The 23,957-nt window shown below is 33.6% G+C and overlaps 1 protein-coding gene across 2 annotated transcripts in view; it reads left to right on the top strand.

The window, feature by feature from the left end:
• The window catches only part of spz3 (Spaetzle domain-containing protein 3), a 153,207-nt gene that overhangs the window by 109,396 nt on the left and 19,854 nt on the right, over window positions 1-23,957 (top strand). Inside the window, exons 1-2 of one of the 2 annotated variants that reach the window (XM_073089054.1) lie at window positions 131-411; window positions 11,972-12,993. In XM_073089054.1, the coding sequence (XP_072945155.1) occupies window positions 12,207-12,993 (787 nt within the window). In that variant the 5' untranslated portion in view covers window positions 131-411; window positions 11,972-12,206. Of the gene's footprint in view, window positions 1-130; window positions 412-11,971; window positions 12,994-23,957 lie in introns of those variants that run through there. The other variant, XM_073089055.1, reaches the window with a different exon arrangement.

The following is a 23,957-nucleotide window of genomic DNA, read 5'->3' as shown; positions in this document are numbered from 1 at the left end:
TTGACATGACAACGGCATGCAAAATTTGATCCGCTACAGTTTCCGCATGCACCAGTACCGTGAAACCAATCATAAATCCCAACCGGAATACATACATCATCGGAAGTTTGTTCAGTGCTCGGTGACCAGTGACACTGAGGCTATCAGTGAAGTAAAAGGTCCGCGTCACAGCTCAGTGTCCGCGCAACTAGCTGCGAGTTAACACGCGCGCTAATAAATTCAAAATTCGAATCGACGCCCGCCAATTACAAACGAAACTGATAAATACGCGATGGTTTAAATAATGCAACTTGATCGACAGTTTCGATAGATGTTTGTATAATCTGTGGACATCGTACGTGGTTTGTCAAGAAAAATAAACATTACGTTCAGTTTTTACGATTGCGTGAAGGCGTAAACGAGGACAATAAGGTAAGGATTATTGTGGATTACGATTTGTTTGATATATTTATTTGAAAACAGAAGCTATGGTATATTTGTGGTAGAAAAAATGTATTCTGCAATAATCTTGTGAAATTTAACCATTTTTACATTTATGCATAATGTAGTTGCGTAAACTTAATTATTAATATTGTTACTGTATATTTATGAATATCATTATTGGTTTTAGTGTGTAATTATGGTATAATTATGATAAGAAATACACTTAATAAATACATAAGTCACTATAAGTGTTATTGGTCAGAAGATTTACAGTAGAGATCGAAGTTAGATTATCATACTGTGTAACATAAATATTGATAGATTCGCTGTACAATTTATAATGTTCGATTTGTTTGTGAGAGTATATAGATATCTATTACAGATTAATGTTAATAGAAGCGGCGACGTCCTTTATTATAATGTGGAATTTGTAACGATAATATCTGTGCAAATTTATCAATGTACATAAATATCTATAGAGAGATGCATTGCGTTTTATACATATATGTATACAGAGAATAAGCAATGTTTGCGTAAATACGTATATTGGCGACACTGATTCAAGGCTGTTCCAATTCAACTATCGGCTAAAAGCCGAGATGTTGAGATGTTGTGTGTTATATCTGACGCAAGAGTTTTTTCGAGTGATAGTAAAGATCAAAGTTATGATTATTTTAAATGAAGAACAGGGTTATGATTATATGATTGTGCTTAAAATCTTGTGAAAAAAAAAGATAAAATACGTTTTTTTTATAAAATTGTGTATAATGATTATCTGTATTTGAGTACAAATGCAGTGACTTACTGGTTACTGATTTATAATCATGGGCGTAGCAATAGCTTTGTTAAAGGAACTTTAACAGTATGATCGAATCTTTTTTCAGTTAATTATAAATGGCCAGGGAGAAAAAATAGTCTCTGATTTTTTATCGTCTATGCTAAGGGCATGTGAATACCTTAACTTCTCTCGTCTTCTGTAATTATAATTCAGTGAAGATGAAGTTCAGGTTTGCGACTTGCATCTCATTTTGTTCACATATAAACAACATTACAGCCTATTAGTTTTTGATACTCTAAAATTTTTCCTTCGAGGTTTGAAGAAAATATGAGGGTCTACGTTATAAATATTATTCGTTGGGATATTTAACAAAAAAGATGAGATAGTTATGTATTATCTAAGAGTGTTAATCCTATTGAAAGCTTTTACCATACCAAACAAAGAAATATGACAAAAATAAGTTTTAACGCTAGCAGTAATTTGACAGATTTACTATCCAACGGATACCCAAAGAGTCAACATATTGATATCTAAATTATTTTAAGTGTTTGTTTCTTATACATCACAAAATCATAACGATATTTAAAATATTTTTTTTGACAAACACTTCCTGACAAATGACTATGAACTTGATTATATGTACTTCATTCATAAATGATCCTGTTTATTCAGAAAGACTTAACTTTTTGCTAAAGTCTACTTGACGGTAAGTGATCACTGTAGCCCATGAGCATCTGTAATCTATTCCAATTAGTACGAGAATAATATCTCAAGTCGATCACAGATGCATTGCCGCTCCTTACGGCTAAGATGGTCGCCAATCGCCACATAGGCACCTAAATAAGTCAGCCAGCATCCAATTCCAAACCCTTCTACCGAAACACAAGAAATGCTGTATACTAAATTCAAATTCAAATTCAATTCATTTATTGCAGGATAAGGTGGTATACATACGAGAAAAACATAAGTTTTGTGCTCCTATCCTAACCCAAAGGGTATGTATGCAAATAAAGAATTAGAAATAGGTGTGGCGGTGGTACCTCCCCAGTCAAACCATACTCTTTGTAACAACTTGCAAACCTTCATAGAATAGGTACGGTAGCGGAGCATTGGCAGTGTTGCCAAATTTGACACCAGTTTAGTCTAAAGTTTAGTCTAAACCGTATCATATCAGAGAGCCAACTTTGAATAAAAAAAATCTTAACAACTCTTTAACGTTCCAACGTTCCAAAAATTATATTTAACTTTATTACACTCGAAACAATATGCGTACGCGACACAATTATTTACAATGGTGACAATATACATACAATAAACTTGAAGAAATATTTTAATGCTATATTTCGATGTTCGGACGTACATACAGTTTGTTATTTCATTTACTTAATTCCCACATAAAAGTAACATTAAAAAGGATATTTTTTTACATATTTGGGAAATTTAACGCATAATTTGGGGCCTACCAAAGCGACAACGAGCGTAAGGGCACATTTCTTCACTTTACGAGACAATATTCCATAATAAAATCCATAAAAGTGATTACATGTCAAACATACATTGTTTATTTTACAACTTTATACATAATGTGAATCTTCATTACGGGATAAGTCAAATATTTTTTTCACTTTATTATTGAATGCATCTGGAAGTGTAATTTTATGCTCAAATTCGTATATTTATGGCGTTAATGGAATAATTTTATACTTCTGAAACAAACATTAACATATGAAAATATGAACATCCTTTTCATTGTGTTTACTTTATTTATACAATAATTTAAAGAAATGAATAATTCTGACTAATGAATTACTTTTAAACTGGATTTTTTACTGAATACTACTAATATAGGTACATTATTATATTGTTTAATTCAATTTAAGGAGCAATAAAGTTTCTTGGAAAGCTTTAGAATCATGTAAATGTAGAAGGTTAGCCAAATAGGTGTCTCAAAAAGACAATACTTTTCACGAAACTATTACAGAGTAGCTTTTATAGTTACAAAATGGGACAGTAGCTTGTATCTCTATTTTAAAATATCTATTATACGATAAAGTTAAAACAACTTTGGAGATCGAACGAAGCCCCGTCGCCCAGGCACTAATTTTTAATTTGTCAAAACACAGCACTGTGGATATAAATTTGTCATTATTGTGCAATTTTGTACACGATATTTCGATTTAAGCGCACTGAATTCACGACTATCTGAATGATTCAGAGCTGGCTTTGTTTCTGCAAATTAATGCCCGTCACTTTATCCTATTTATGAAAGGCAGTTGCAATGACTCGGCAGCAAAATATTGTCACGTTAACTTAGTGTTTCACAACTTGCAATATATTTACTTTAGAAGTGTGTTTTTGTTCCAAATCCTGTTATACATCCTATCTTTTTTGTACAAAGGCAACTTTTGTGAAAATGATTAAAGAATTAAAGTAAGGCATGTAACAGAAAAAGTGATCAGGCACTGGACTCGCGCTTCGAAGCTACCATACCAACACTAAAGTTCTTAAGAAAGTACTTCTAAAGAACGCTTTTTTGTTAAACAAAAAAAGCGATTGATACTCGTATTTCTTCACTTTCCTAGAAAAAGTCTTAGGACAGTCAAAACTTTAATTTGCACTTTAACTGTAGTATAGTTCTAGAATCGAACATGAAGCCGTCCAACTTACTTATCTACTTTTCCGGATTCCGCTTCAGGCTAACCTCAGTTATGGGACCCACGCCCAGCAATGGAATATGAATGTGGTTGAATATAGTCGTCATAAGCGTTCAAGAGTGACGGTATTCACATGTAGTCTGTGAATGAGACCAAATGATTCGGGTTTTCTTAGCTCCGTTACAAAGGTGCAGAATCTGCAAAACATGTTACACTCACAGACAAAAACCTGTAAGCATCTATTACGTTGTGAAACCATTGTTGATTGACGGAACCGGGTCAGTCGTTCATGTGTATAATACACAATATGGAGCTGAATGGTAATGTTTACGAACAAAAATTAAGTGCATGTTTTTGATATCAAAGTTTTTAAAATTACCCTCTTAGTGTTGGTAATGTTTTCTTAAATACATTTTAACCGGGTTGTCACGCAGAAATGAAGTGTTTTAAGGTTTTTAATAATATATTTTTTCTCATAATCTATTTTCTCGCATAAATATGTGTAAACTTGTTGATTTTCTCTACACTTTCGAACATTCCTTCATCTTGTCATACCCTAGAAACTTCAGCTTTACATTTGAATTCAAGGGTGTGATAAAGCTGGGATAATGTATAAAAGAGACTCCCATCTTATTCTCAGAGATAATAAGGGTATGGTGACTGACATCTGGTGGAACGCTTGTATTAGTTGGAGTCGGACAAGTCGGACTTGAACAAATGATCTTGACTGACAGTGCTTGAAAATATGTATGAAATATTCGAATATCAGAAAAAAATCATTTTCAACTTTGTGTCACACGATCTAAAATATTACTTTGAGTAACTTACTGTAGTAACTTGGTCTGCAGCTCAAAAACAAGATTTTATCACTCTTGCGACTGCTAAAAATTGCAATCGCTAAATGGAAATAAAATTACGTAAACACACAAACTTATTACCTTCTTACCAAAACTGCGAAGTATGTACTGATAAAATCATTATAACGTCAGAATTCTGTTGACTTTAATTGTTATAGCTGAATATTAGGCAAAAAGATTGGTTCATTATCCATATATGTCGATGACATCGAAAACTCGTTAGATCTTTCGTCATTGACATTAACTGTATCAAATTAATCAAACCAGTATTTGGATATTTGCTCATTTAAGTATTTAATGAGATTTTTATTTCCACTGAGCTTCCGTTCGGTATGTCTTGTGTGTTTATGTTGTTTTTTCTTAGATGATTAGAATACTTGTCAAAGGTTTTTTTTGTAAACCTTTTTGTTTTAAATACAATTTAAAATATATTATTTTAACAAGCACATACCTAGGAACAATGACATTTTATAGGTTCATCTATGCTTAGGAATTAAATTGTTATACGGAGCTTTTGAAAACCTTAGTGACATTTTGAAAACAAAATATACGTCTACATTGAAAGATACTTAACTTTTGTAGGTTTTGAGAACATAATAACTATTATAATATGATGAAATATATAAAATCTTAAAAGATGAAGTTTTGTATTGTCCATTTGAATTTGCATATGCATAAATGAGCTTACGAAAACGCAGTTATTTTGCAATCGTAAAAAGCAGGACGTTTATATTTATTTATATAAACTCTTATAAATAAACGCTTTCTACACTCACAGTCCCACACTAGGATTCGCTGTGTCATGGGTGCAATGGAAACACACATAGACAAATACCCAAACAACCAGACCCAGAAACAGAAATCTAAATTCATCATTTAGATATCTGTCTGGCCGGGGATCGAACCGGGGTCCCTCTGCGCATCAGACTGGTATGGTGATTGCTCCGCCACGCGGGTCGTCATATGAATAAATAGATAACAGAATGTAAATGTACGTACACATGTATACATTTTGAGGCTGCGTAACATGAAGTTATGATCCGTACTGTTCGTTATGGTCCGATTTCGAAAGTTCAGGCAAATAAACAATATCTTCTTCTTTTGTTCCTACATCTATGTATGTGATAATGCAGGACTTATTTTTCTATATGTGGAATACAGGGGTTGATTTAAATATCAATTTTACAACATTAGCAAACTTGTCACGTACCAAATTGTAGATTACATAGGTAGACTCTATTATCAATGCCAAACTTTATAGCTAAGAACTTTGCTTGACTGAGGTCTCGAATTTCTCATTAAAATTTACATGTGTCATTGAATTAAATATATATGAAAAAAGTATGTTTATATTATACTGATAACGAGCATAGTAAATGTCTTATTAAGCAATACGAAATTGGTAATAAATCTTCATCATGTTTCAGAATCCACCTTGATTGGTATTTTAATGATAATAATTTTAACGTATCACGCGTGAAATTGATAGATACTTGTGGAAGATTTATTGCATGAATAATATATTTAATGGTTACCCTTTTTAACTTTAAATCTTTATCATTAGATTTTATGTTAAACCCGAAAATTATTTACACTTAACATTTCCTTGATATTCATTCATCCATGCATCTTGGGTCAACCTCAGATGGAAATTTGTTATTGTCCGGGGTTGATTTCAGATGTCCTTGGGAGGCAGTAGCTACTTAACATCAGGTGGTGGTGGTGGTGGTGGTTTTATTTCTGCCTAATAACAGCAGTGTTAAGCACTGCTGTGTTCCGTTTTGAAGGGTGTAGTAAGGGAGACATACTTTTCCGAGGCATTCCAGCTTAGTCCTCAGGGGTAGCGGCGCATCTGTTGCAGACCTCAGGTAGGAATATCTGGTCCTATCTGGGGTTGATTACAGATGTCCATGGGCGGCAGTAGCCACTTACCATCAGGTGGACTGCATGCTCGTCTGCTACTTCTATATAATACATATAAAACTTACCGCAATGCAAAGTCCAATAGTTTTCGCATGATACGCGATAAGACACGTCCCATGACATTTTAATAAAAGGTATTTTAAATATTATTCAATGTATTTGAAAGCTTCATAATATTTTCAATGATAACATCAACTTGTTGACTTACACTTTAGAATTTTAGTTCAATATTTATTTATATTTACTTGTCTAAATACCACAAACAATCAAGCGATAACAATCACATTGAATTTCAGTACTTAAGTGTACTAGGACCCCAGACAGCTAAAAGGTTACGATATAATTTAATAATGCAGTATCGAAAAAAACATTGGGACTGGCACATTCACGGTCATTGTTACATTCCAATGAACTGATCGAAATATAGTGACAAGGTCGTCTGTCTTTTGACTTATTTGGACGGAATTCGTGATAATACAATATACCATTGATGTATGTTTCATATAAAAGTCTAGGTCATACGAACGCTAGTTACATCCTTTCCTTTTTATTTGAGGAGCGGTCCTATTGGATTATTTTTAAAACGACTATTATTTTAACCGATCGAATAATGAATCAAGTCTCTTACACTTCAAATGTGTGTGTCTACGTAGTTGCAATTCACGTCAAAATAGCTATGAGGTATATTTAGAACATAATATAATATTAAAAATGTATCCTTAATAAGTTAATCTCAAAATAAGAAATAACGTTGCATTGATGTTCTATAAATAGAGTAAATGAACAAAAATCCTCTTACATTTAAGTATTTGTATATAGGTAATACAAGATGTAGAGACGCTAGTACAATTGGAGTGTTTCGTCGAAACAATTCAATATGACATTTCGATTATCTTTTTTGTAGGAACATATTGGCAAACATTTGGTATAAGTGATTACTATAGTCCATGGACCTTTACCAAAAGAATACGCATGTCCAATTCTTGACTTACACTGTGGCCCAAACCACTTGACGGTTTTTTATGAAGTGGAAGGTGGAGGTGGAGATAGATAAAATAAAATAAAGCAAGAATAAAGAAGAAGCATAGATTAATCATGCATAATGTTTTATGATTAATTTATGCTTCTTCGGCGCGATATATTCACCTTTTTGCACATATGTGATTTGCTTATAACAGCAGTATTATTTTTTTCTACACAGCTTAGTAGGTACAGCTGTATATTAGTGGGGTAAGGCAGAGGCACTGAGAGCGTGGCAACTTATTATTATGGGATAGTAACACATTTGTTCGTTTTTTGACAGGACTCTCGTTTTGGGTTAATTACAGAAGTATATGGGTGGAGGTGATGATATTATTTATTTTATAGAATAAGTAGCGTATTGATTTTGAACTAACCCCTTTTCGGTGTGAGATGACACTCGTACCCACCGGTGGGATATTAACGAATTTACGATAAAGGAATGACTCGAAATATTACATCAGTCATTCATTAAAGAAGATTCATTCACGTACTCATTGAAGAACATTCGTTATTTTTTTATCCAATCCAAAAAATCTTGAACACGCGTATTTGCGCCAATTTGGTCGTTGACTCCGCAAACATCGCCACACTTTTTGCATCTACTAATTGTAAACACAAAAAAATATATAGAAACACTGCTAGTTATGTTGCTTGTTCAGTAATTGAGTTGTTTTAAGGAGTGTTAATTTTTTTAACAAGTATGTACATAGAAACGGACATTCTTACGTCTCATCTAATATACATATTTGTAATTGAATCTAAATATACCTTAAAGCTGATTTGGTTTGCAAATTATGTCTTTATATAATCAGTTTTTAATATTTTGTGCGTTATTAGGATAAGATATATAAGTGACATAAATAATATAAGCAAGAACACGTCACATTGAAAAAATACTGTATGGCAAATGCCTTAATGTTCAACAATTTTTCACGTAATTTTCATTTGAAAGGTGACAGAATTAGTAGGGTTTGACTGTGGAAGTACCACCGCCTTACCTTTTCATATGGAAATTCATTCCATCAGATGAACTGCGTGATCATTTATTTTGGTGCTTCAGTCACACGAAAATACTTTATAATTATTGTATTCAAACTCTTCTGGATAATCATATCATTCTTTTAACTTTCTGCATTGTTGGGTGAAAACACAATCATACATTATTCAGCTCGAAGCGTAAGTATTAAACGTTTTAACGAGGTGCTCTTGGCAAGATTCCCACTTGACGGCTTTACCACGAAATACGAAATACATCTAGTTTGTACGCAAGATGTTACAAGTGTTTGTTAACACTACGTAGCTTATGTATTTAATACTAAGTTAAGACTTCCGTATATGATAAAAACCTCTACGACAATCTGACCTTTTTATTTTAGAATGTCAATTTTGGGGACTTAGCTTGGGTTGTATGTTTGTATGTATGTATGTATGTAACAGTAACCGAATCTAAGACCCCGATTTCTATACATTTTGAACGTTCAGTTTAATTCAAAATTTTGAAGAATTATCAAAAACCGATGACAATACGCAATTTTAATAACTTTGTACCATTGTCCTTATCAACATCCTCAGGATTAACGATTTTCGAGGCGAGATTTTTCAAGCACCTTCAGCAAAGTTCATGGCAAGTTTAGATTACAAATAATTATTACTTTTTAGTTTCAATAGGCGTAACTGTTATAGCGTGATTTTTGGTTAAGAAAATAATAATGTTATTTCCCTTTAAGTACTTTAGGCACTTTTCGAACCTGATAAATGGAGCACACCACGCCTTTTCCACAATTATACTATTTACTGTTCCTTAATTGATTCTTAGATTGAAAACTATTTTATACTTTTTAGTTGATTTTATGATAAAAGCGTGTTTTTTAGTTTTATGAACTATTATTATTTACTTTTACAGTATGGATTTAAAGTGCAATACTATTTAGAACTAATTACAGGTGACCATTAGTGGTAAATAGATATGGGTGTCCGAAAACAAACATGAATTCTTTTTGATGGTAAAACGATACTGCTACTTATGAACAGTTATATATTAAATTCCGAAAAAAAAACAGAATCCTTCCTTAACTGATTAGTTACAAATACCTTGTAAATTAGACTACTTATGAGGCGACCATAGGGGTCCGTCTTCAGGAGTGACAATAACTATGTGATCCGGTATCAGGTACAACCCGTATTTTATGTGGAGTTACACATATTTATGAACGATCACTTACCATCAGGTGGCCTGCATGTTCTATTTCAATCTTATAAAAACCTTCAATGAATAAGTATGTTTTCATTATTATGCCATAAACCACAACCAAGCAATAAAACAGATTTGTGAACTACAAAGAGATCTATTATGGTTGCGGTTGTAATATGGTAATATTACAATAAAACTATTTCTTGATCTATTTTACAACTTTTATTATTCCCGCGCAAAATACAACTCAAACGTCTAGAGCGTTCCTTATTTTTTTATGCTAATGAATATAATCGTGTAACGCAAACAGCCAGTGACTATATAAATGGGCACATATTATTATGAAAATAACACATCATGAAAATATTACAAAATAATTCATTAAAAAAATACTATAATTAAATAATTTGATTATATTTGTAACATAAAACAAAATTTAACGTGCGGTATTCGCAACTAATACTGACATTTCAAAGCGAGTTAAGGAATGAGTAAACCTACACAATTTACGCACTTACAAGTAACTGTACGCAAAAAAACGTTGAATCATCAGGTGCACCAGGCGTCAACCTTCAGAAATGACAAGTTTCCTCCTCTGTCTTAGTCCGTTACACGTAAATCCGTGTCTTAGTTAAAAGTACTTTATAAAGGCATACTAACCAATAAAATGAAGTATTTAACAGTCTGTTTAAAATATGTTGTATAAGGCTTATTTACACGACAAAAAATGTATATTTTTTATAATTTTGTTTCGTCGAATTACATAGCAAGTTTTGGAAATAAATGCGAGAAAACAACATCAAACAACCCTATCCAGAAAACCTATACATAATTTGACATAATGGCTAACGTGGTTAGGAATACTAGGTAAATAAATAATTCACATCTTTATTAATTAGGTACAGTAGGTACTTAGGCACAATTTAAAAACTGCTAGATATGTATCGGTTATGTCAGTGGAAAGCAATAAAATGCGTACATAATGTTTCAGAATGTGATCTGATTTTTTCCACGAATTTAGTGTCAATGCGTGAGAAACGTTTGCAAGACTTGGATACATCATAATTTTAAGTTCTCGTAATGTAAACGATGGAAACCGATGTTGCGTTTTTTTGAATTTTGATTAAAAAAAAATGTGGCAAAAATAGTTTTGTTCTTGAATAAGTATAAAAAAATAGGCAACTTAAGTAGACTTAGCTCTCAAATTCAACATTAAGAATTATGTAACTATTAATATACCATAACCCCTTAATATTACCTACTTGTGCTTATTATTATCTACAACTGTCATTGAATGACACACTGTAAGTTACATAACAATTGTAATCTCTTTTTGTACTTGTTAATTAGCTGTTCCCATTTAGTACAAGCACAGTTCTCACGAGCGATCGTGATCCAGATGCTCTTCGATGGTATCGCGTGAACGTGCGAGGACTCTACGAGCTCACCGAATTATGCCAAAAGTTATTACAATGTACTTAATGTCTCAAAATTGGGCTCGGCTAATGTAAGGTTAAATTGAAAATCCTTGTAAGCTGCTACGAATTCTATTTATAGCAAAAACTTCCTTTTAGGCCAGCTTGTAGACTTGAATACCTATAATTCACATTTACAAGAGACCTTTTTCATATCGCTGATAGGCGTGATAAGTTACATTATAAACGACTTCTAAATATACTTTATTCGCAATATAAACATCGATACAGAAATAGGATATCTTTTGTTCGATCAAGGACACCTAGGCGAAAGGCATTTTATGGAGACTGTAGACTAGGATATCGGGTTTCCCCAACATTTTGGTTCCAAAACCATCTGCCGACATTCAATGAAGCGATCACGACGCGCCTTTCAATACGAATGCCATTCCTAAAGCCGCATATCGAAACAAGGGAAATCCAGCCATAAACACAACAATGTCTACATAAACTGGTTCAGTTGCGCCATCCGACTTTGTGACTTAATAACGAAGCGCTAACAAACTTAACTTTGTGAGTAATGTATTAGTAGGCAACAGAAAGTGTGTACTCATTTCTAAATATTGCAAGGTTTTTCTTTTCAAACATATCTTGTTACGAGTCGAAACATTGTTATGGAAATTTAAGCTATCTTTCGTTTGTTTCAGATCAGTTTAACCTGGCGCGTGTGTATAGACAGTGTTGCAGTGTAAATAATGTGTGCTCTCTGCAGTGTGCCCTCCAGTGCAGTGTGCTCTCTGTATCGATAATGAGAAGACGCTCGCGCATCTAGACGATCCCACGCCGTTTACATTATTATGCAAGCGTGGCCATTATAGCGCCTCGGCTGCACGTTGGCTTAGAGAATTGACATTTACTGCAATGTCGAGATAATACTGAGCTATGGCTTTGGCGAATTTCACAGTAGCGGCGATCGGTGCGGCGACGCCCGCACTCGTCGACACGTCCCCGGCGCCGCTGCGTGTCGATCTAGATGACCTGCTCTATTCCCCGGCTGAACTTCAAGCTGATTCAGATCCACAACCTACAAACAATGAACCGTTTTCACCACCCTCTAACGTACAAAGAAGGTCAAAACTAAGAAAACGAGCAGGCACCGCCTATCTTCCGCCTCCTAATCAGTTCACTCACTATCCGCGACAAGATAACGTTCCTCAAAATCCATTTAATGGGCCAATGCACACCCAACTATATCAACAGAATGCCAGACTCGACATACAGATAGAAAATCAACGTGTGCAAGAAATTAATGCTCAGTACGATAACACAGGGCAGTACGTTCATGATCCTAGTGGTGATTATGACTATGAGCAGAGAAGGAATAAAAACGGCCCTCAGCGGCCTCCTTACAACCCTGGCTACGCGGATGCGCCGTATCCGCCCGCTACTGCACCTACTCCATCTAGTCGAAGGTTCGATGGAAATCCGAACCAAAATGTAAATAATTATAACTTCGGGAACAATCCCGTAACAACACCAGCACCACCACCTCGGACGTATAACGAGGCGGGGACGAAGACTAGCAGTAACAGTGGGAGCAATAGTCAAACGCCTCCAGATCGACCTCGAGGTTTCACAAAAGTGGAAACTGGGGGGTCAGGCGGAAAAACCCAATTGCATGCCGTCCTTGACTATGATGATGACTACTATGATGATGTTCCTGGATCAGGTGAATATGATTTCTTGATTATAAGTTAGAACAATAGCACAACAAAACTAAGCTATCCTCGAGCATAAAGTTAGGGCATATCAATAAACGTATCAACAATTCCAATAAACTCTAAAATAGAACATATGCAACCAGCTGACAAATAAGCTAAATTAATTCTTACAGTATATTTACAAAGAATGCGTAGTAGTCAAGTAAGGTAAGGTTACTAACCTTCATGCTTACTTTGACTACAATTTCAATTGATTGTAAGTGAGATGCTGTCTAGCATAATTGCCTCAAAGATGTATATTCACAATTGCCTTGAACACTTCCAGGTACGCTTTGCCATATTTAGTAGCGCCAAAACAGGCTTAATAAAATCCTGTTCACTCTTAACTGTCTACAATAAAATGATATATTCATATTGATTGATATAAATCACTGAACAGCGATACTAAATTGATTGTTATCAACGAAACAGTCTCGCTCACACTGCCACTCAATAGTATAGAAACGACACGATCTATCAATTTACTTCTACTATCAGTCGTTAACAGCCACATAGCCTTCAAACTCGGAAAAGGAGAGCAATACGGCCAATTAATAGTTTTGTTTCAATCTTAATAACAATAAATTCTCGACACGTAATCGGTCAGAACATTACATTTGATCAATATAGACAGAATGATAACTTTTAATATGACTAGAGATTAACTGTTAGGTATTAGCTCAAAGTTTTGTATTGAGTGTAGAGGCCTTCAGTCACTCTAAAGCCGATGGAGGCCAATGCCATGTAAATAATGGACAGTCTACCGTGTTTGTTGATACATTAGTACTATATGTAATATGCGTCTCGGCGAACATTTGCCAATTGCGTAGTACTAATAAAGGCAATAAATGTTCTACATTTAAAAACTGTGACGCTCATTCTTTGTACGCATACAACTCTGTTATTTACCAAAACTAAAGATACTAGATTTTTTCCCAAAAAAAAAATCTCAACTAAAAATAATAAAATCAATTAATTTCACAATAAAAAAATCTTGTACAGGTAATCTTGTATCCTAAACGCTTATTTTATTGAAATAACATTTGATTTTTACCGCCATTTAACCTAACCTCCTTAATTATCATTATAATTATCAATAGACTGTGCCTAACTATAAGATGTATCGTTATTAACAATAACTTTATAAAGCGGAATTCTACAAGTCCAGATCTAATAATAAATATAATCCGTTATCCGTCATATTCTCTTAAAAGGGCTTAATATTATGCCGTTATTTTTTCTCATATAAATTGTATAAATTAAACAGTCACTATCCGGGAATAAAATCAAGAATCATGTATTAAGGATAACAGTATCCTTATACAGTTACATACGGATACTACACGAGATCCGTTTCTTTGTACTTACACGTGATTCTCTTTCTAAAGATACCTCTCCGGTAATATATACATTTTACTTAGTGGTTGCTTAACGCTGCGTATACAACACAAATGTCCATTAACATATGTTTTTACGTGTTGAACGATGCAACCAAATGTCTTCACACCAAAGTTTTCGTAGAGTGTCTTACGCACTATCCATCCGATGAACGTCTGAGTTAACGGAAAACATTACGAATAAGAAGGCCATATGTTTCTGCACGTTGACACTAAGATATCAACATAAAAAATAATACCATCATTTATATAGCTTAAAGAGTAATGCAGCTTAGTCAGAAATTCACATGAACATTGTGGTGAAATAAACTCCAGATTCATGTATATTTTGCATTAAATTCTACTAATATGCAGGAATAGTACGTTATCTTGAATGTAAGAATTACTTTAATCGTAGTGGCAATATCTTATAACAGCAATCATTGCAATTCTATTTTTATATCCTCGTGCAGCGTTCCAGCTTAATTTATTAAGCTCATGTCATTGCAAATTCATAACCTTTCACTGATCCGATTATATAAAAAATAAAACGATATTTCAAAAATCACCCGAATAACGTAGAGTGCAATATATCAACAAGATCCATGAGAATGACAGTGACGGATCGTGCGTACATGCCTTTACGGCGAGCCGACCTTGATTTCACTTTCGAACTTGTGTTATTATCGAGAGGTCGGGGCACTCTTGCCCACACATTATTGGGCTATGTTATAAGAATACAGCTCTCGTTGTCATTAACTCTTCTGTAGGTTGAATATACTTGAGAGTATACCACTAGGGAGGCTAACATACTAAAAATAGTATGTTAGCCTAGTGGTTGAAACTTGGCTTTTCAGTCGAGGGTTCCGAGGTTTAAATCCCAAGTATCACTTCCGATTTTTCAAAGTTATGTGCGTGTTAAGATTATCACTGGTTATAACGACAAAAGCAAACATCGAAGGAAAACCTATACACTACAAGAGAGCTTTTGAAAAAAAAAATAGTTCTGAAAAGGTCACTATGACTAAAAATAGTTCTATGGGGACTGTGGGAAAGGTGACCTATGCCCAGCTGTGGGACAATAATGGATTGACGATTTTTTGTATATAATCACCGTTATCAATCCATTTATATATTTGGGCACAGGCGTCTTCTCTTCAGAGTTTTAACCACAGACCACTTTGGCCAAGCGCTTATTGGCACACATGTGTGATAACTTTTTTAAGTACTCTTAGGCATACATTTCCTTGCGATGTTCCACTTCACCTTCAAAGCATGCCTGGTACATGCCTGGGTTTTGAAGTCTAAACGCCCAATATAAGAGGCTGAACTTCTAGCCATTAGATAATTACCGCTTGATGAACAAATAGAGATTTGATCAGTTAGAGAACTGCATGCCTGCTTGCAATATTTGATTCCTTGGGAAAGGTTCTTATGATTTAAATATTTTGCATGTAGTTGACCATCCACCACCAATTGTATCTTAAAAGATGACACAACAAATCCTTTCTCGAATTTACTATTTACGTTAACTTAATAAATGTTACCTTATAATTCTTATTTATTGTAATCGTAATAAGTATTGCCAAGCTGACCTTATAAAGCCTTGTTACTGCAACTGCTAAATTTAAATTATAAAGGAAGTAAAATGTAAAACCGTAAACAAACAATAAAATATGATTCAAACATTTCAACAACCAATAAGTACGCATAAAGGGCGTTTTCCAATAAATATGTAATCAATTCGTTTAAGTCTACAAAAGGGGATCTTATCTTGACGTGGACCAAACAGGCTTCGTACTCGTAAGTACCTACCTTATTATCTACACTTTCGAATTCCTTACGTCGAGTCTTTAATGCTTAAAAAATTACTTTCCGGATACATTCTGAAATGCCTACTCAATTTATAAGCTTGTGTTTGCGATTTATTCGACGACATTTTATTTGCGGTCGTAAAAAGTTAAGAACTATAAAGTATTTATGACAATTCAATTAGTAAGTCGTCGTATAAAATATGCGGTAATGTTATTGTCCATCATAAATAAGAAATGTCTTTCGGTCGCAAAGTTTCTCCTAAAAATTACCGAAAATATTTTAAAAATACATGGTTTACAAAACGTTCTTTCTATGATTAATGACCACTCGTTCAATTCCCGTAGTCAAAAAAATCTAAGGGGCTCTAATAGACAGATGGTAAAATAGATGTTCCTATGAAACTTACAAAAAAGCGTACATTATATAAAACCTTATTTTTTAAATGTAATAATAATTCCTATCAAATCCAAAAAAATAGTTTTAATAACAATACTTTACAATATCTTATTGAACATTATTTCATTTAAATGTTATTTATACAAGACTTACGTATAAGATTTTTTTTTTTAATCTTTATTTAATAAAAGGGGTTTTGTCACAAAGTGACCATGTCACCCCCATAAAGCCCGTCACATATTACATTACAATGCTATCGCTCCCAAATATAATTTGATAAGCATTCTGGCTTCCTCAGATTCTGGGGAAGACAGAATGCTATTACACCCGCCAATGTTATAGTCTCGGTAAAAAAAACCCAGCTCCTGCCTCAGTGCCTCGTTGCGAACACATTCCACCAACACATGAAGGATGTCGTCTACTGTATTACACTCTGAACAATTAGGAGTCTCAGTCAAACCCATCAGCCATTTAAACTTGTTTGATGGAATGTGTCCGGAGCGAAGCCTCAACAATGATATTATACCTCTCCTACTAACATGCTCTTTGTCAAACCAAGGGTATCGAGGAGGCTGACATTGGATAGTTTTGTACCAAATACCTTTAGTGAGGGATCTCACATTAAAATATTCATGCCATAATTGTCTACATTTTGCTTTGGCATCACATAATACATCGCTGTAAAGGGGTAAACAATTGACTGATCAGCCTCCTCGTTACCCAAGATACCAACATGCGAGGGTATCCACTGTACAATTACCTTTTTATTTAAAGCATCAAACGTACTGATGGAATCAAGGATGCTATAGGCTATCGGAATTCCTCGAATGTTCGAGGGAAGCCGAGCCAAATGTAGTAAAGCGCTTTTGGAGTCTGATAAAATTACCAGGTTGTCACAATCCAAAGATGCCGCGTACGATAATGCTTCAGAAATTGCAATTAATTCACAATGCATTATAGATAACTTACAGCTAATTTTAAATTTTATATTAACATCAGCTTGTGGATCATAAAAGGCAGCCCCACATCCACCTTCATCCTTAGACCCATCCGAGTAAAGTTTATAAAATGAATGGTACTTGGTAGAAATATACTCTGAACATTTTGTAAACAAGTCTGATGTATGTACATGCCTCACTGTAGATTGAACGCTATCGACTTTAACTTTAATATTTTCCGACACATCATAATAACTATTCCATTTTTTCAAAGAGTACAGTGGTAATTTAGAATTCGAATTAATAGGACGATTACAAAATATTCTATGAGTTTCTATTAATAAAGGTATCTTTTTCCTAGCCCTACGTATAAGATAAAATCATGGTTTACTTTGTGACATCAATTGACATTTCGTATTTTGAACATAGCAATCGAAAGTGCAATTTAAATACTTGACCGACATAAATTGCATGTGCAATTGATCAGTATAAATTGCATGTGCAAAAGACGAATGACACAATTGCACTGTTATGTAACAGATACGATTAATATTGTAAAAGCAGTGTATTTCGCAAATGTCACGGAAGCTTTGGAAAAAGTGTATAGCAATCAGTATTCTGGAATTGTTTATGGAAATGAGTTTTTCTGACTTTCAAAAGGGTACCCTTTTCAGTTATACTTTTTAGTGATCCAATTCTGTATATTATTACTTTTATATTATACTAGCTGACCCGGCAAACTTTGTACCGCCTCAAAATCTATTTATCCAATAAATTTCATATAAAATATACTTAGCCTATGTTACTCGTGGATGTAGCTTTCGAATGGTGAAAGAATTTTTGAAATCGGTCCAGTAGTTTTTGAGCCTATTCATTACAAACAAACATACACATAAAGTTACAATTATTTCTACATGCATTATTTGATGTTAAAATATAATTTTGTACGCTTGTAGGCACACATAGCATGTGAATTAAAAACAAGTGCACCTGTATAACTTGTGAATTTACTTAAGAGGACATTATGATTCATTCTCATCAGGTGTCTTGAAGGCGGTTGAAAACTGGTCCGGAATACAGATGAACTTTACTTGATCTACTTTTACGTAAATTCATACGTCTCAAAATTACCCAACCATTTGCAATTGCATAATTCACAAAGGGCATACTTACATAAAACATTACTTGACTTATATCTTGATTATTTCTGTTTCATTTAATGATATAACATTTAATTTTAAAAGTAATAAACGAGCACGCAATCCATCTGATGGTAAATGTCACTGCCACCTATGTATATCTGTAATCAACTCAAGATGGGATTGAAATTCTACCCATAGTGAAGGATTGATGTGTTGCCGCCCTTGATCATCAACTTCTTTAAGTTAGTATGCTTCATGAAATGTTCTCCCTTACCACACTCATGAAACCCAGAGCATACCAGCACTTGACATTACTGCCATTTGGCAGAAACTTTGATTTGATTACGTATTTCCCATACATTTCCAATAAGTTCTGATACAGTCCGCTAGGGGCGCTATTTGTAAATGTATGAGCAATACGTAAAAAAATACAAAAACAGTCATTTTCGTAAAAAATTAAAAACTCATACCAAGTGGTCATAGGACGAACCGCTATCGTAAAGAACCACCTACAGCAAATAAAACTAAGGCACGCAAATTGTTAATTTGTATCCTAATTCGATATTAATTGTATACAAAGACACGATGTTTAATTTAAATAACGTAGTATCTAGTCGTATTCAATTTTACTAACGAGTTTACCTACAATTTGAATGGATAATTCTGCTTTTATAGTTTTAAATGAACGGCACTCAACGTTGTCACCATAATTGACATGATTACATTGAAGTACTACAAAGTTGTCTAAACATTTAAACATTTAACAGATTTATTAAAACAGTATTCAGTGCTGCTATGCTCGTTTGAAGGGTGTGGTTAGGGAAATTTACTAACATGGAGCGTTACAACATAATTATTATGATTTTATGTTGGACTTCAAACCTACTTTGGGTTCATTACAAATATCTGTTGTCAACAACGCCCACTTGCCAAAAGATAGATAGCAAGCTGAGTTTTACTTTAGTTTTATGAAAAATAATATTTTATTGCATGTGAAAATTCTGTCAACAAACCTTCAGCCAAATTTCCAAAGTATAGAAACAGATAGATAATAATAAGAAACAGAAAAAATAAAAAATATTTTTCTGTATTTACATGAAGGTATGTAGGGAGTTATTCTTTATTATTTAATCGACACTTATTCACAAATAAGATGTATTTACATATTTATTATTTTGAGTTTTAATACTTTTATGTTTATCAAAAGGTTTAGTGCCACTGCTTTAAATTTCCCTTTCAAATACCGACCTTACATTAGGTTACAACTGGACTAGTTTCTTTGTGGTAGGATTATAACAACTAAGGATTAATCAACAAGTACGCACTGAAATATAATATATGTATGTATATATTACTCGAAGGTCTTGAAGTCCTCTGTGGTTCGACTCCGGCGGCACCACCACCACACCTAGTTCTGCCCAAAAACAGCAGTGTTAAGCAGTGCTGAGTTTTGGTTTGAAGGATGTGATAAGATAGACATACTTTTACAAGCCATTCCTTAGTCCTCAGGGGGAGCAGCGCATAATATATGAGCGATCATAGACAGTAATATAATCTCATATGCGGTTGATTATAGATCTCCGTGGGCGGCAGTAGCCACTTACCATCATGTGGACTGCATACTCGTCTGCTACTCCTATATTACAAAAACTGTTCTAACTGAAAAACGTTCCATTTTATTTACTATAAAATAAAACGTATTAATTTATTGTCTTCTAGGAAAACAATACCTTTGTGACACCATTCTAACTTAATGTTTTCATTAGACGGAAGTCGTCTGTTTTTGCCATTATACAAAAACTTTTCTATTAAATAATTGACATTGTGAGAACAATGTCTGTGACCTATAACGAATTCATTTTTTAACGCAATGGCAGTAGGTAAATTGACAGTTCGTCTGACATAAAGTGACTATCTATTAACTTATGCTATTGAAGTCAGTACCCTTACCATGAGTTATCAAAACATCCTACAATTTTACGTTACGTTTACTCAATCCATTATTCTGTTCCGTTTGCTTCAGTAGACTGAGTAAACGTAACAATAAGTAAGTGTTCAAGTCTTTTGTCTGCCTCACATGTTCGCAAAAAAGCGAGACAAAACATAAAGCGCCATTTTGTCAATTTAGACATTTAATGTTACGTTCCTGACACTATAGTTTTGATACAATCTGCTAGGGACGCTGATTGGAATTTGTATGGGCAAATACGTAAACAAATACCAAAACAGTTATATTTGTCGAAACGTAAAAACTCATGGTAAGGGTACAGGTCAGTGTACTTCTCCTTCCTGTTTCAGAATAATTCATAACTAAACAGTGTCATTGGAGAACTGGAAATATTAGTTTTTTATACTGTAGGCACGAACTTGATTTTGAATACGTATCAGAGATATAGCTTGGTGCTGTGCATGTTAAAACTTAAAAAAAACAGCATACGCTATATTCATGTTTTATGCTCCCATTAAACTGAAACTCACTAAGATGAACCACATCCGTCCATAATTCCCATGACTGAGCAAGAATCTATTCTCAGATGTGTCCAGATTGGGATGTTTCTTTACCATTTAAATAATGGTTTATTTATATGTAATATATACATAACAATAAAACCTGGGATTTAAACCCAGATTCCTAAGGCAGAATGCTGAATTACCTACTGCTATCATACAAATTCTAAAAATCTTATACAAAAATTATGTATCAAACTTCTTCGTTACATTGTAAGGTAAAAGTTTTGCATCTATGACGTAACATTGCGCATTTTATGTCACCGATAAAACTAGTATGAAAGTTGGCATCACGCTAATGTAGCCAATTCTACCGGCTACTCTGGGTTCATTGAATATTCTCATCAATATGCTAATTTAGTTGGCGTGTGGAAATTCTGAGATGCGGTGTTGACTGTTTTAATGTACGATCGGAAGCTAGGTCACATGTGATAGAATTTTATGTGAATTGAATTTAATGTGTTGTATAGTGGCGATAGCTTATAAGATTTGAAACTCTGTCAAACGAGGGTCCGAGGTTCGAATTCCAGACACCTATGATTTTAAGCAATTATAAAAGGGAATGTTTTTTAGCGTATAATATGTGACATCCTTTGGCACGCCCTACAGCTCAAATGGCTTGACGATTTGGCTTTTAACATAAGAGCTGTCGTTGGTTTCGTCTAAATTATAGGAACAGGCGCAGGCTATGTTGGGTTTGTTATTGTTGAATATTTTTAAACGGTGAATTTTATTTCATAAAGTTCACTTATTATTCAAAATACATAATTTTGTCAACCCATCAGTACTTAGCCAACGCAGTGGCTTTTGGCCCTGAAGTATGATAGAAATGGTTGTCGACGAGTTTAATAAATTTATTTTAAGAATACGAACTTATAAATTAAATTTAGTACGATGCAATTTAGATAATGAACAATTTAACACTGAGTGTTTTTTGAAGGCTGAAAAACAAATAAGAAAGACATATTTTACATAACTATATTTAAACATCTAGTTGTTTAACATTTTAAAATATGAATCATTTGCAATAAATCCTTGCTATGCACTTAGTCGTGTGCCATTTTAATATTTTATATTTATTTCAAAAAAGTTATTTTTTTAAACTCGCATTAAATTTAAGGCAATGTATATCTTATAAAATAACTATCAATTTCAACTATCAACATAGGGCAATTAGAGAATACAACTTCGTCTAAAAAGTAGGTACATTTAATAATAATAATAATCTTTATTGTACCCAAAAGAAAAACACAAAACAAAACATACACTTTTGGACGATACAAAAGGCGGTCTTATGGCTAAAACAGCGATCTCTTCCAGACAACCTTAGGATGAGGAGTTAAAGAAGGGATGACTTAAAATAATAGGGAGGGTGCAATTAAATGATAGTTGCAGGACTGATATATAAAATTAAGTGTAAATTTAGAGATAAATTTAATGTGTGTTAATTACCTAATTTCATTTACCAGCAATGGAGCTGAAATAGATAAATTATAATCACAAATCAAAACATAGCCGTGATAAGCGGTTGAAACTGAGCCTCTCAATCTAGGGGTCCCAGGCAAGCACCCTTAGTCACCGAAAAAACTCTTCACAAAAACGTTCTAAAGCGTTCTAAACGACATATTATTATGTCACCTTGTCATTCTGAGAGGCCACCCGTGTCCAGAAATGGGCTTCCAACTAAACAAAGTACAAATTTATGAAAATCATATGCTTAACATGGATGACTTCTAAAGTTTAAATTACTGCGCAAGGAGTAATTGAATTCTAACGCTTCTGTTAATCATTTATTTGCATGTTAAGTGTCGTTAGCTTTAATGATAATAGTACTTTGACTTCTATATGTAATTGAGCAAGAATCTAAATTGGATAAGGTTTACTAATAAACTTACGTCTTAAGGTACGAGTATAATGTAAGCGCATGTAACTCAGGTGGTCTTATAGCACTTCTGTTATTAATATAGTTGAATACAGATAAATACACCGTATACTTACTGTACTTACTTTACTTTACTTTTACTTGTTACTTACTTTATTTTACTTCTAAAATATTTATTCTTTTGCCATAAGTTTATGAAGGTTTTTTAACAAAGCGGCGGTTTTGTCTACGCGGCTTTATACTTTATCTTTTGCATGAATTTTCACCATTTTTCTTACTTGTCTTCTTATTAATTACTTTTAATGGTAGTAAAAACTGTGAATTTGAATAAAAAACTCATAAGTTTTAAATACAATTTAATGTCTTTTTTAAGTATGCTATAAGTTATTCCATCGATCACACGGACAATACAAATAAGACAGATATCATACCCAAGATAGCACAGAGACCTGCCCACTATAAATTATGCATATCGAATAAATAAGCATGTCGGAAGGTATGTCAAGCACAACAAACGGTGTCACATTATTGTTTCTGCATCAAATATCAATATTAATAAACATGAACGATGTAGAGACAATTTAGCGAGATAACAATGGGTGTTTGTCAGTCAATTTGTTTACTTAACTCGGTATTTATTGATTATTAATTCAACACACATTTGGTCATAGTTTCTTACATATCTAAAACTAGATTTACAATTCGAACGCATTTGCGATTTTAAGAAATTGGTTAAATAAGCATAGTATAAACTGGAAGAGAAAATGTATAAGGATGCCGTCGATGTAGACACAGGGTTAAATAACAAGAATCTTTTCCGACATAATCACTACTTTTTTTCGGTAACTTGCTTTTTATTTTCAGATTTGGCCTTAG

Source organism: Epargyreus clarus, unplaced genomic scaffold (assembly GCF_041222505.1).
Source record: "Epargyreus clarus isolate Ecla_fem2 unplaced genomic scaffold, WU_Ecla_fem_2.2 ptg000027l, whole genome shotgun sequence".
NCBI lineage: Eukaryota > Metazoa > Arthropoda > Insecta > Lepidoptera > Hesperiidae > Epargyreus > Epargyreus clarus.
This window is presented reverse-complemented; position numbering and strand designations above follow the sequence as displayed.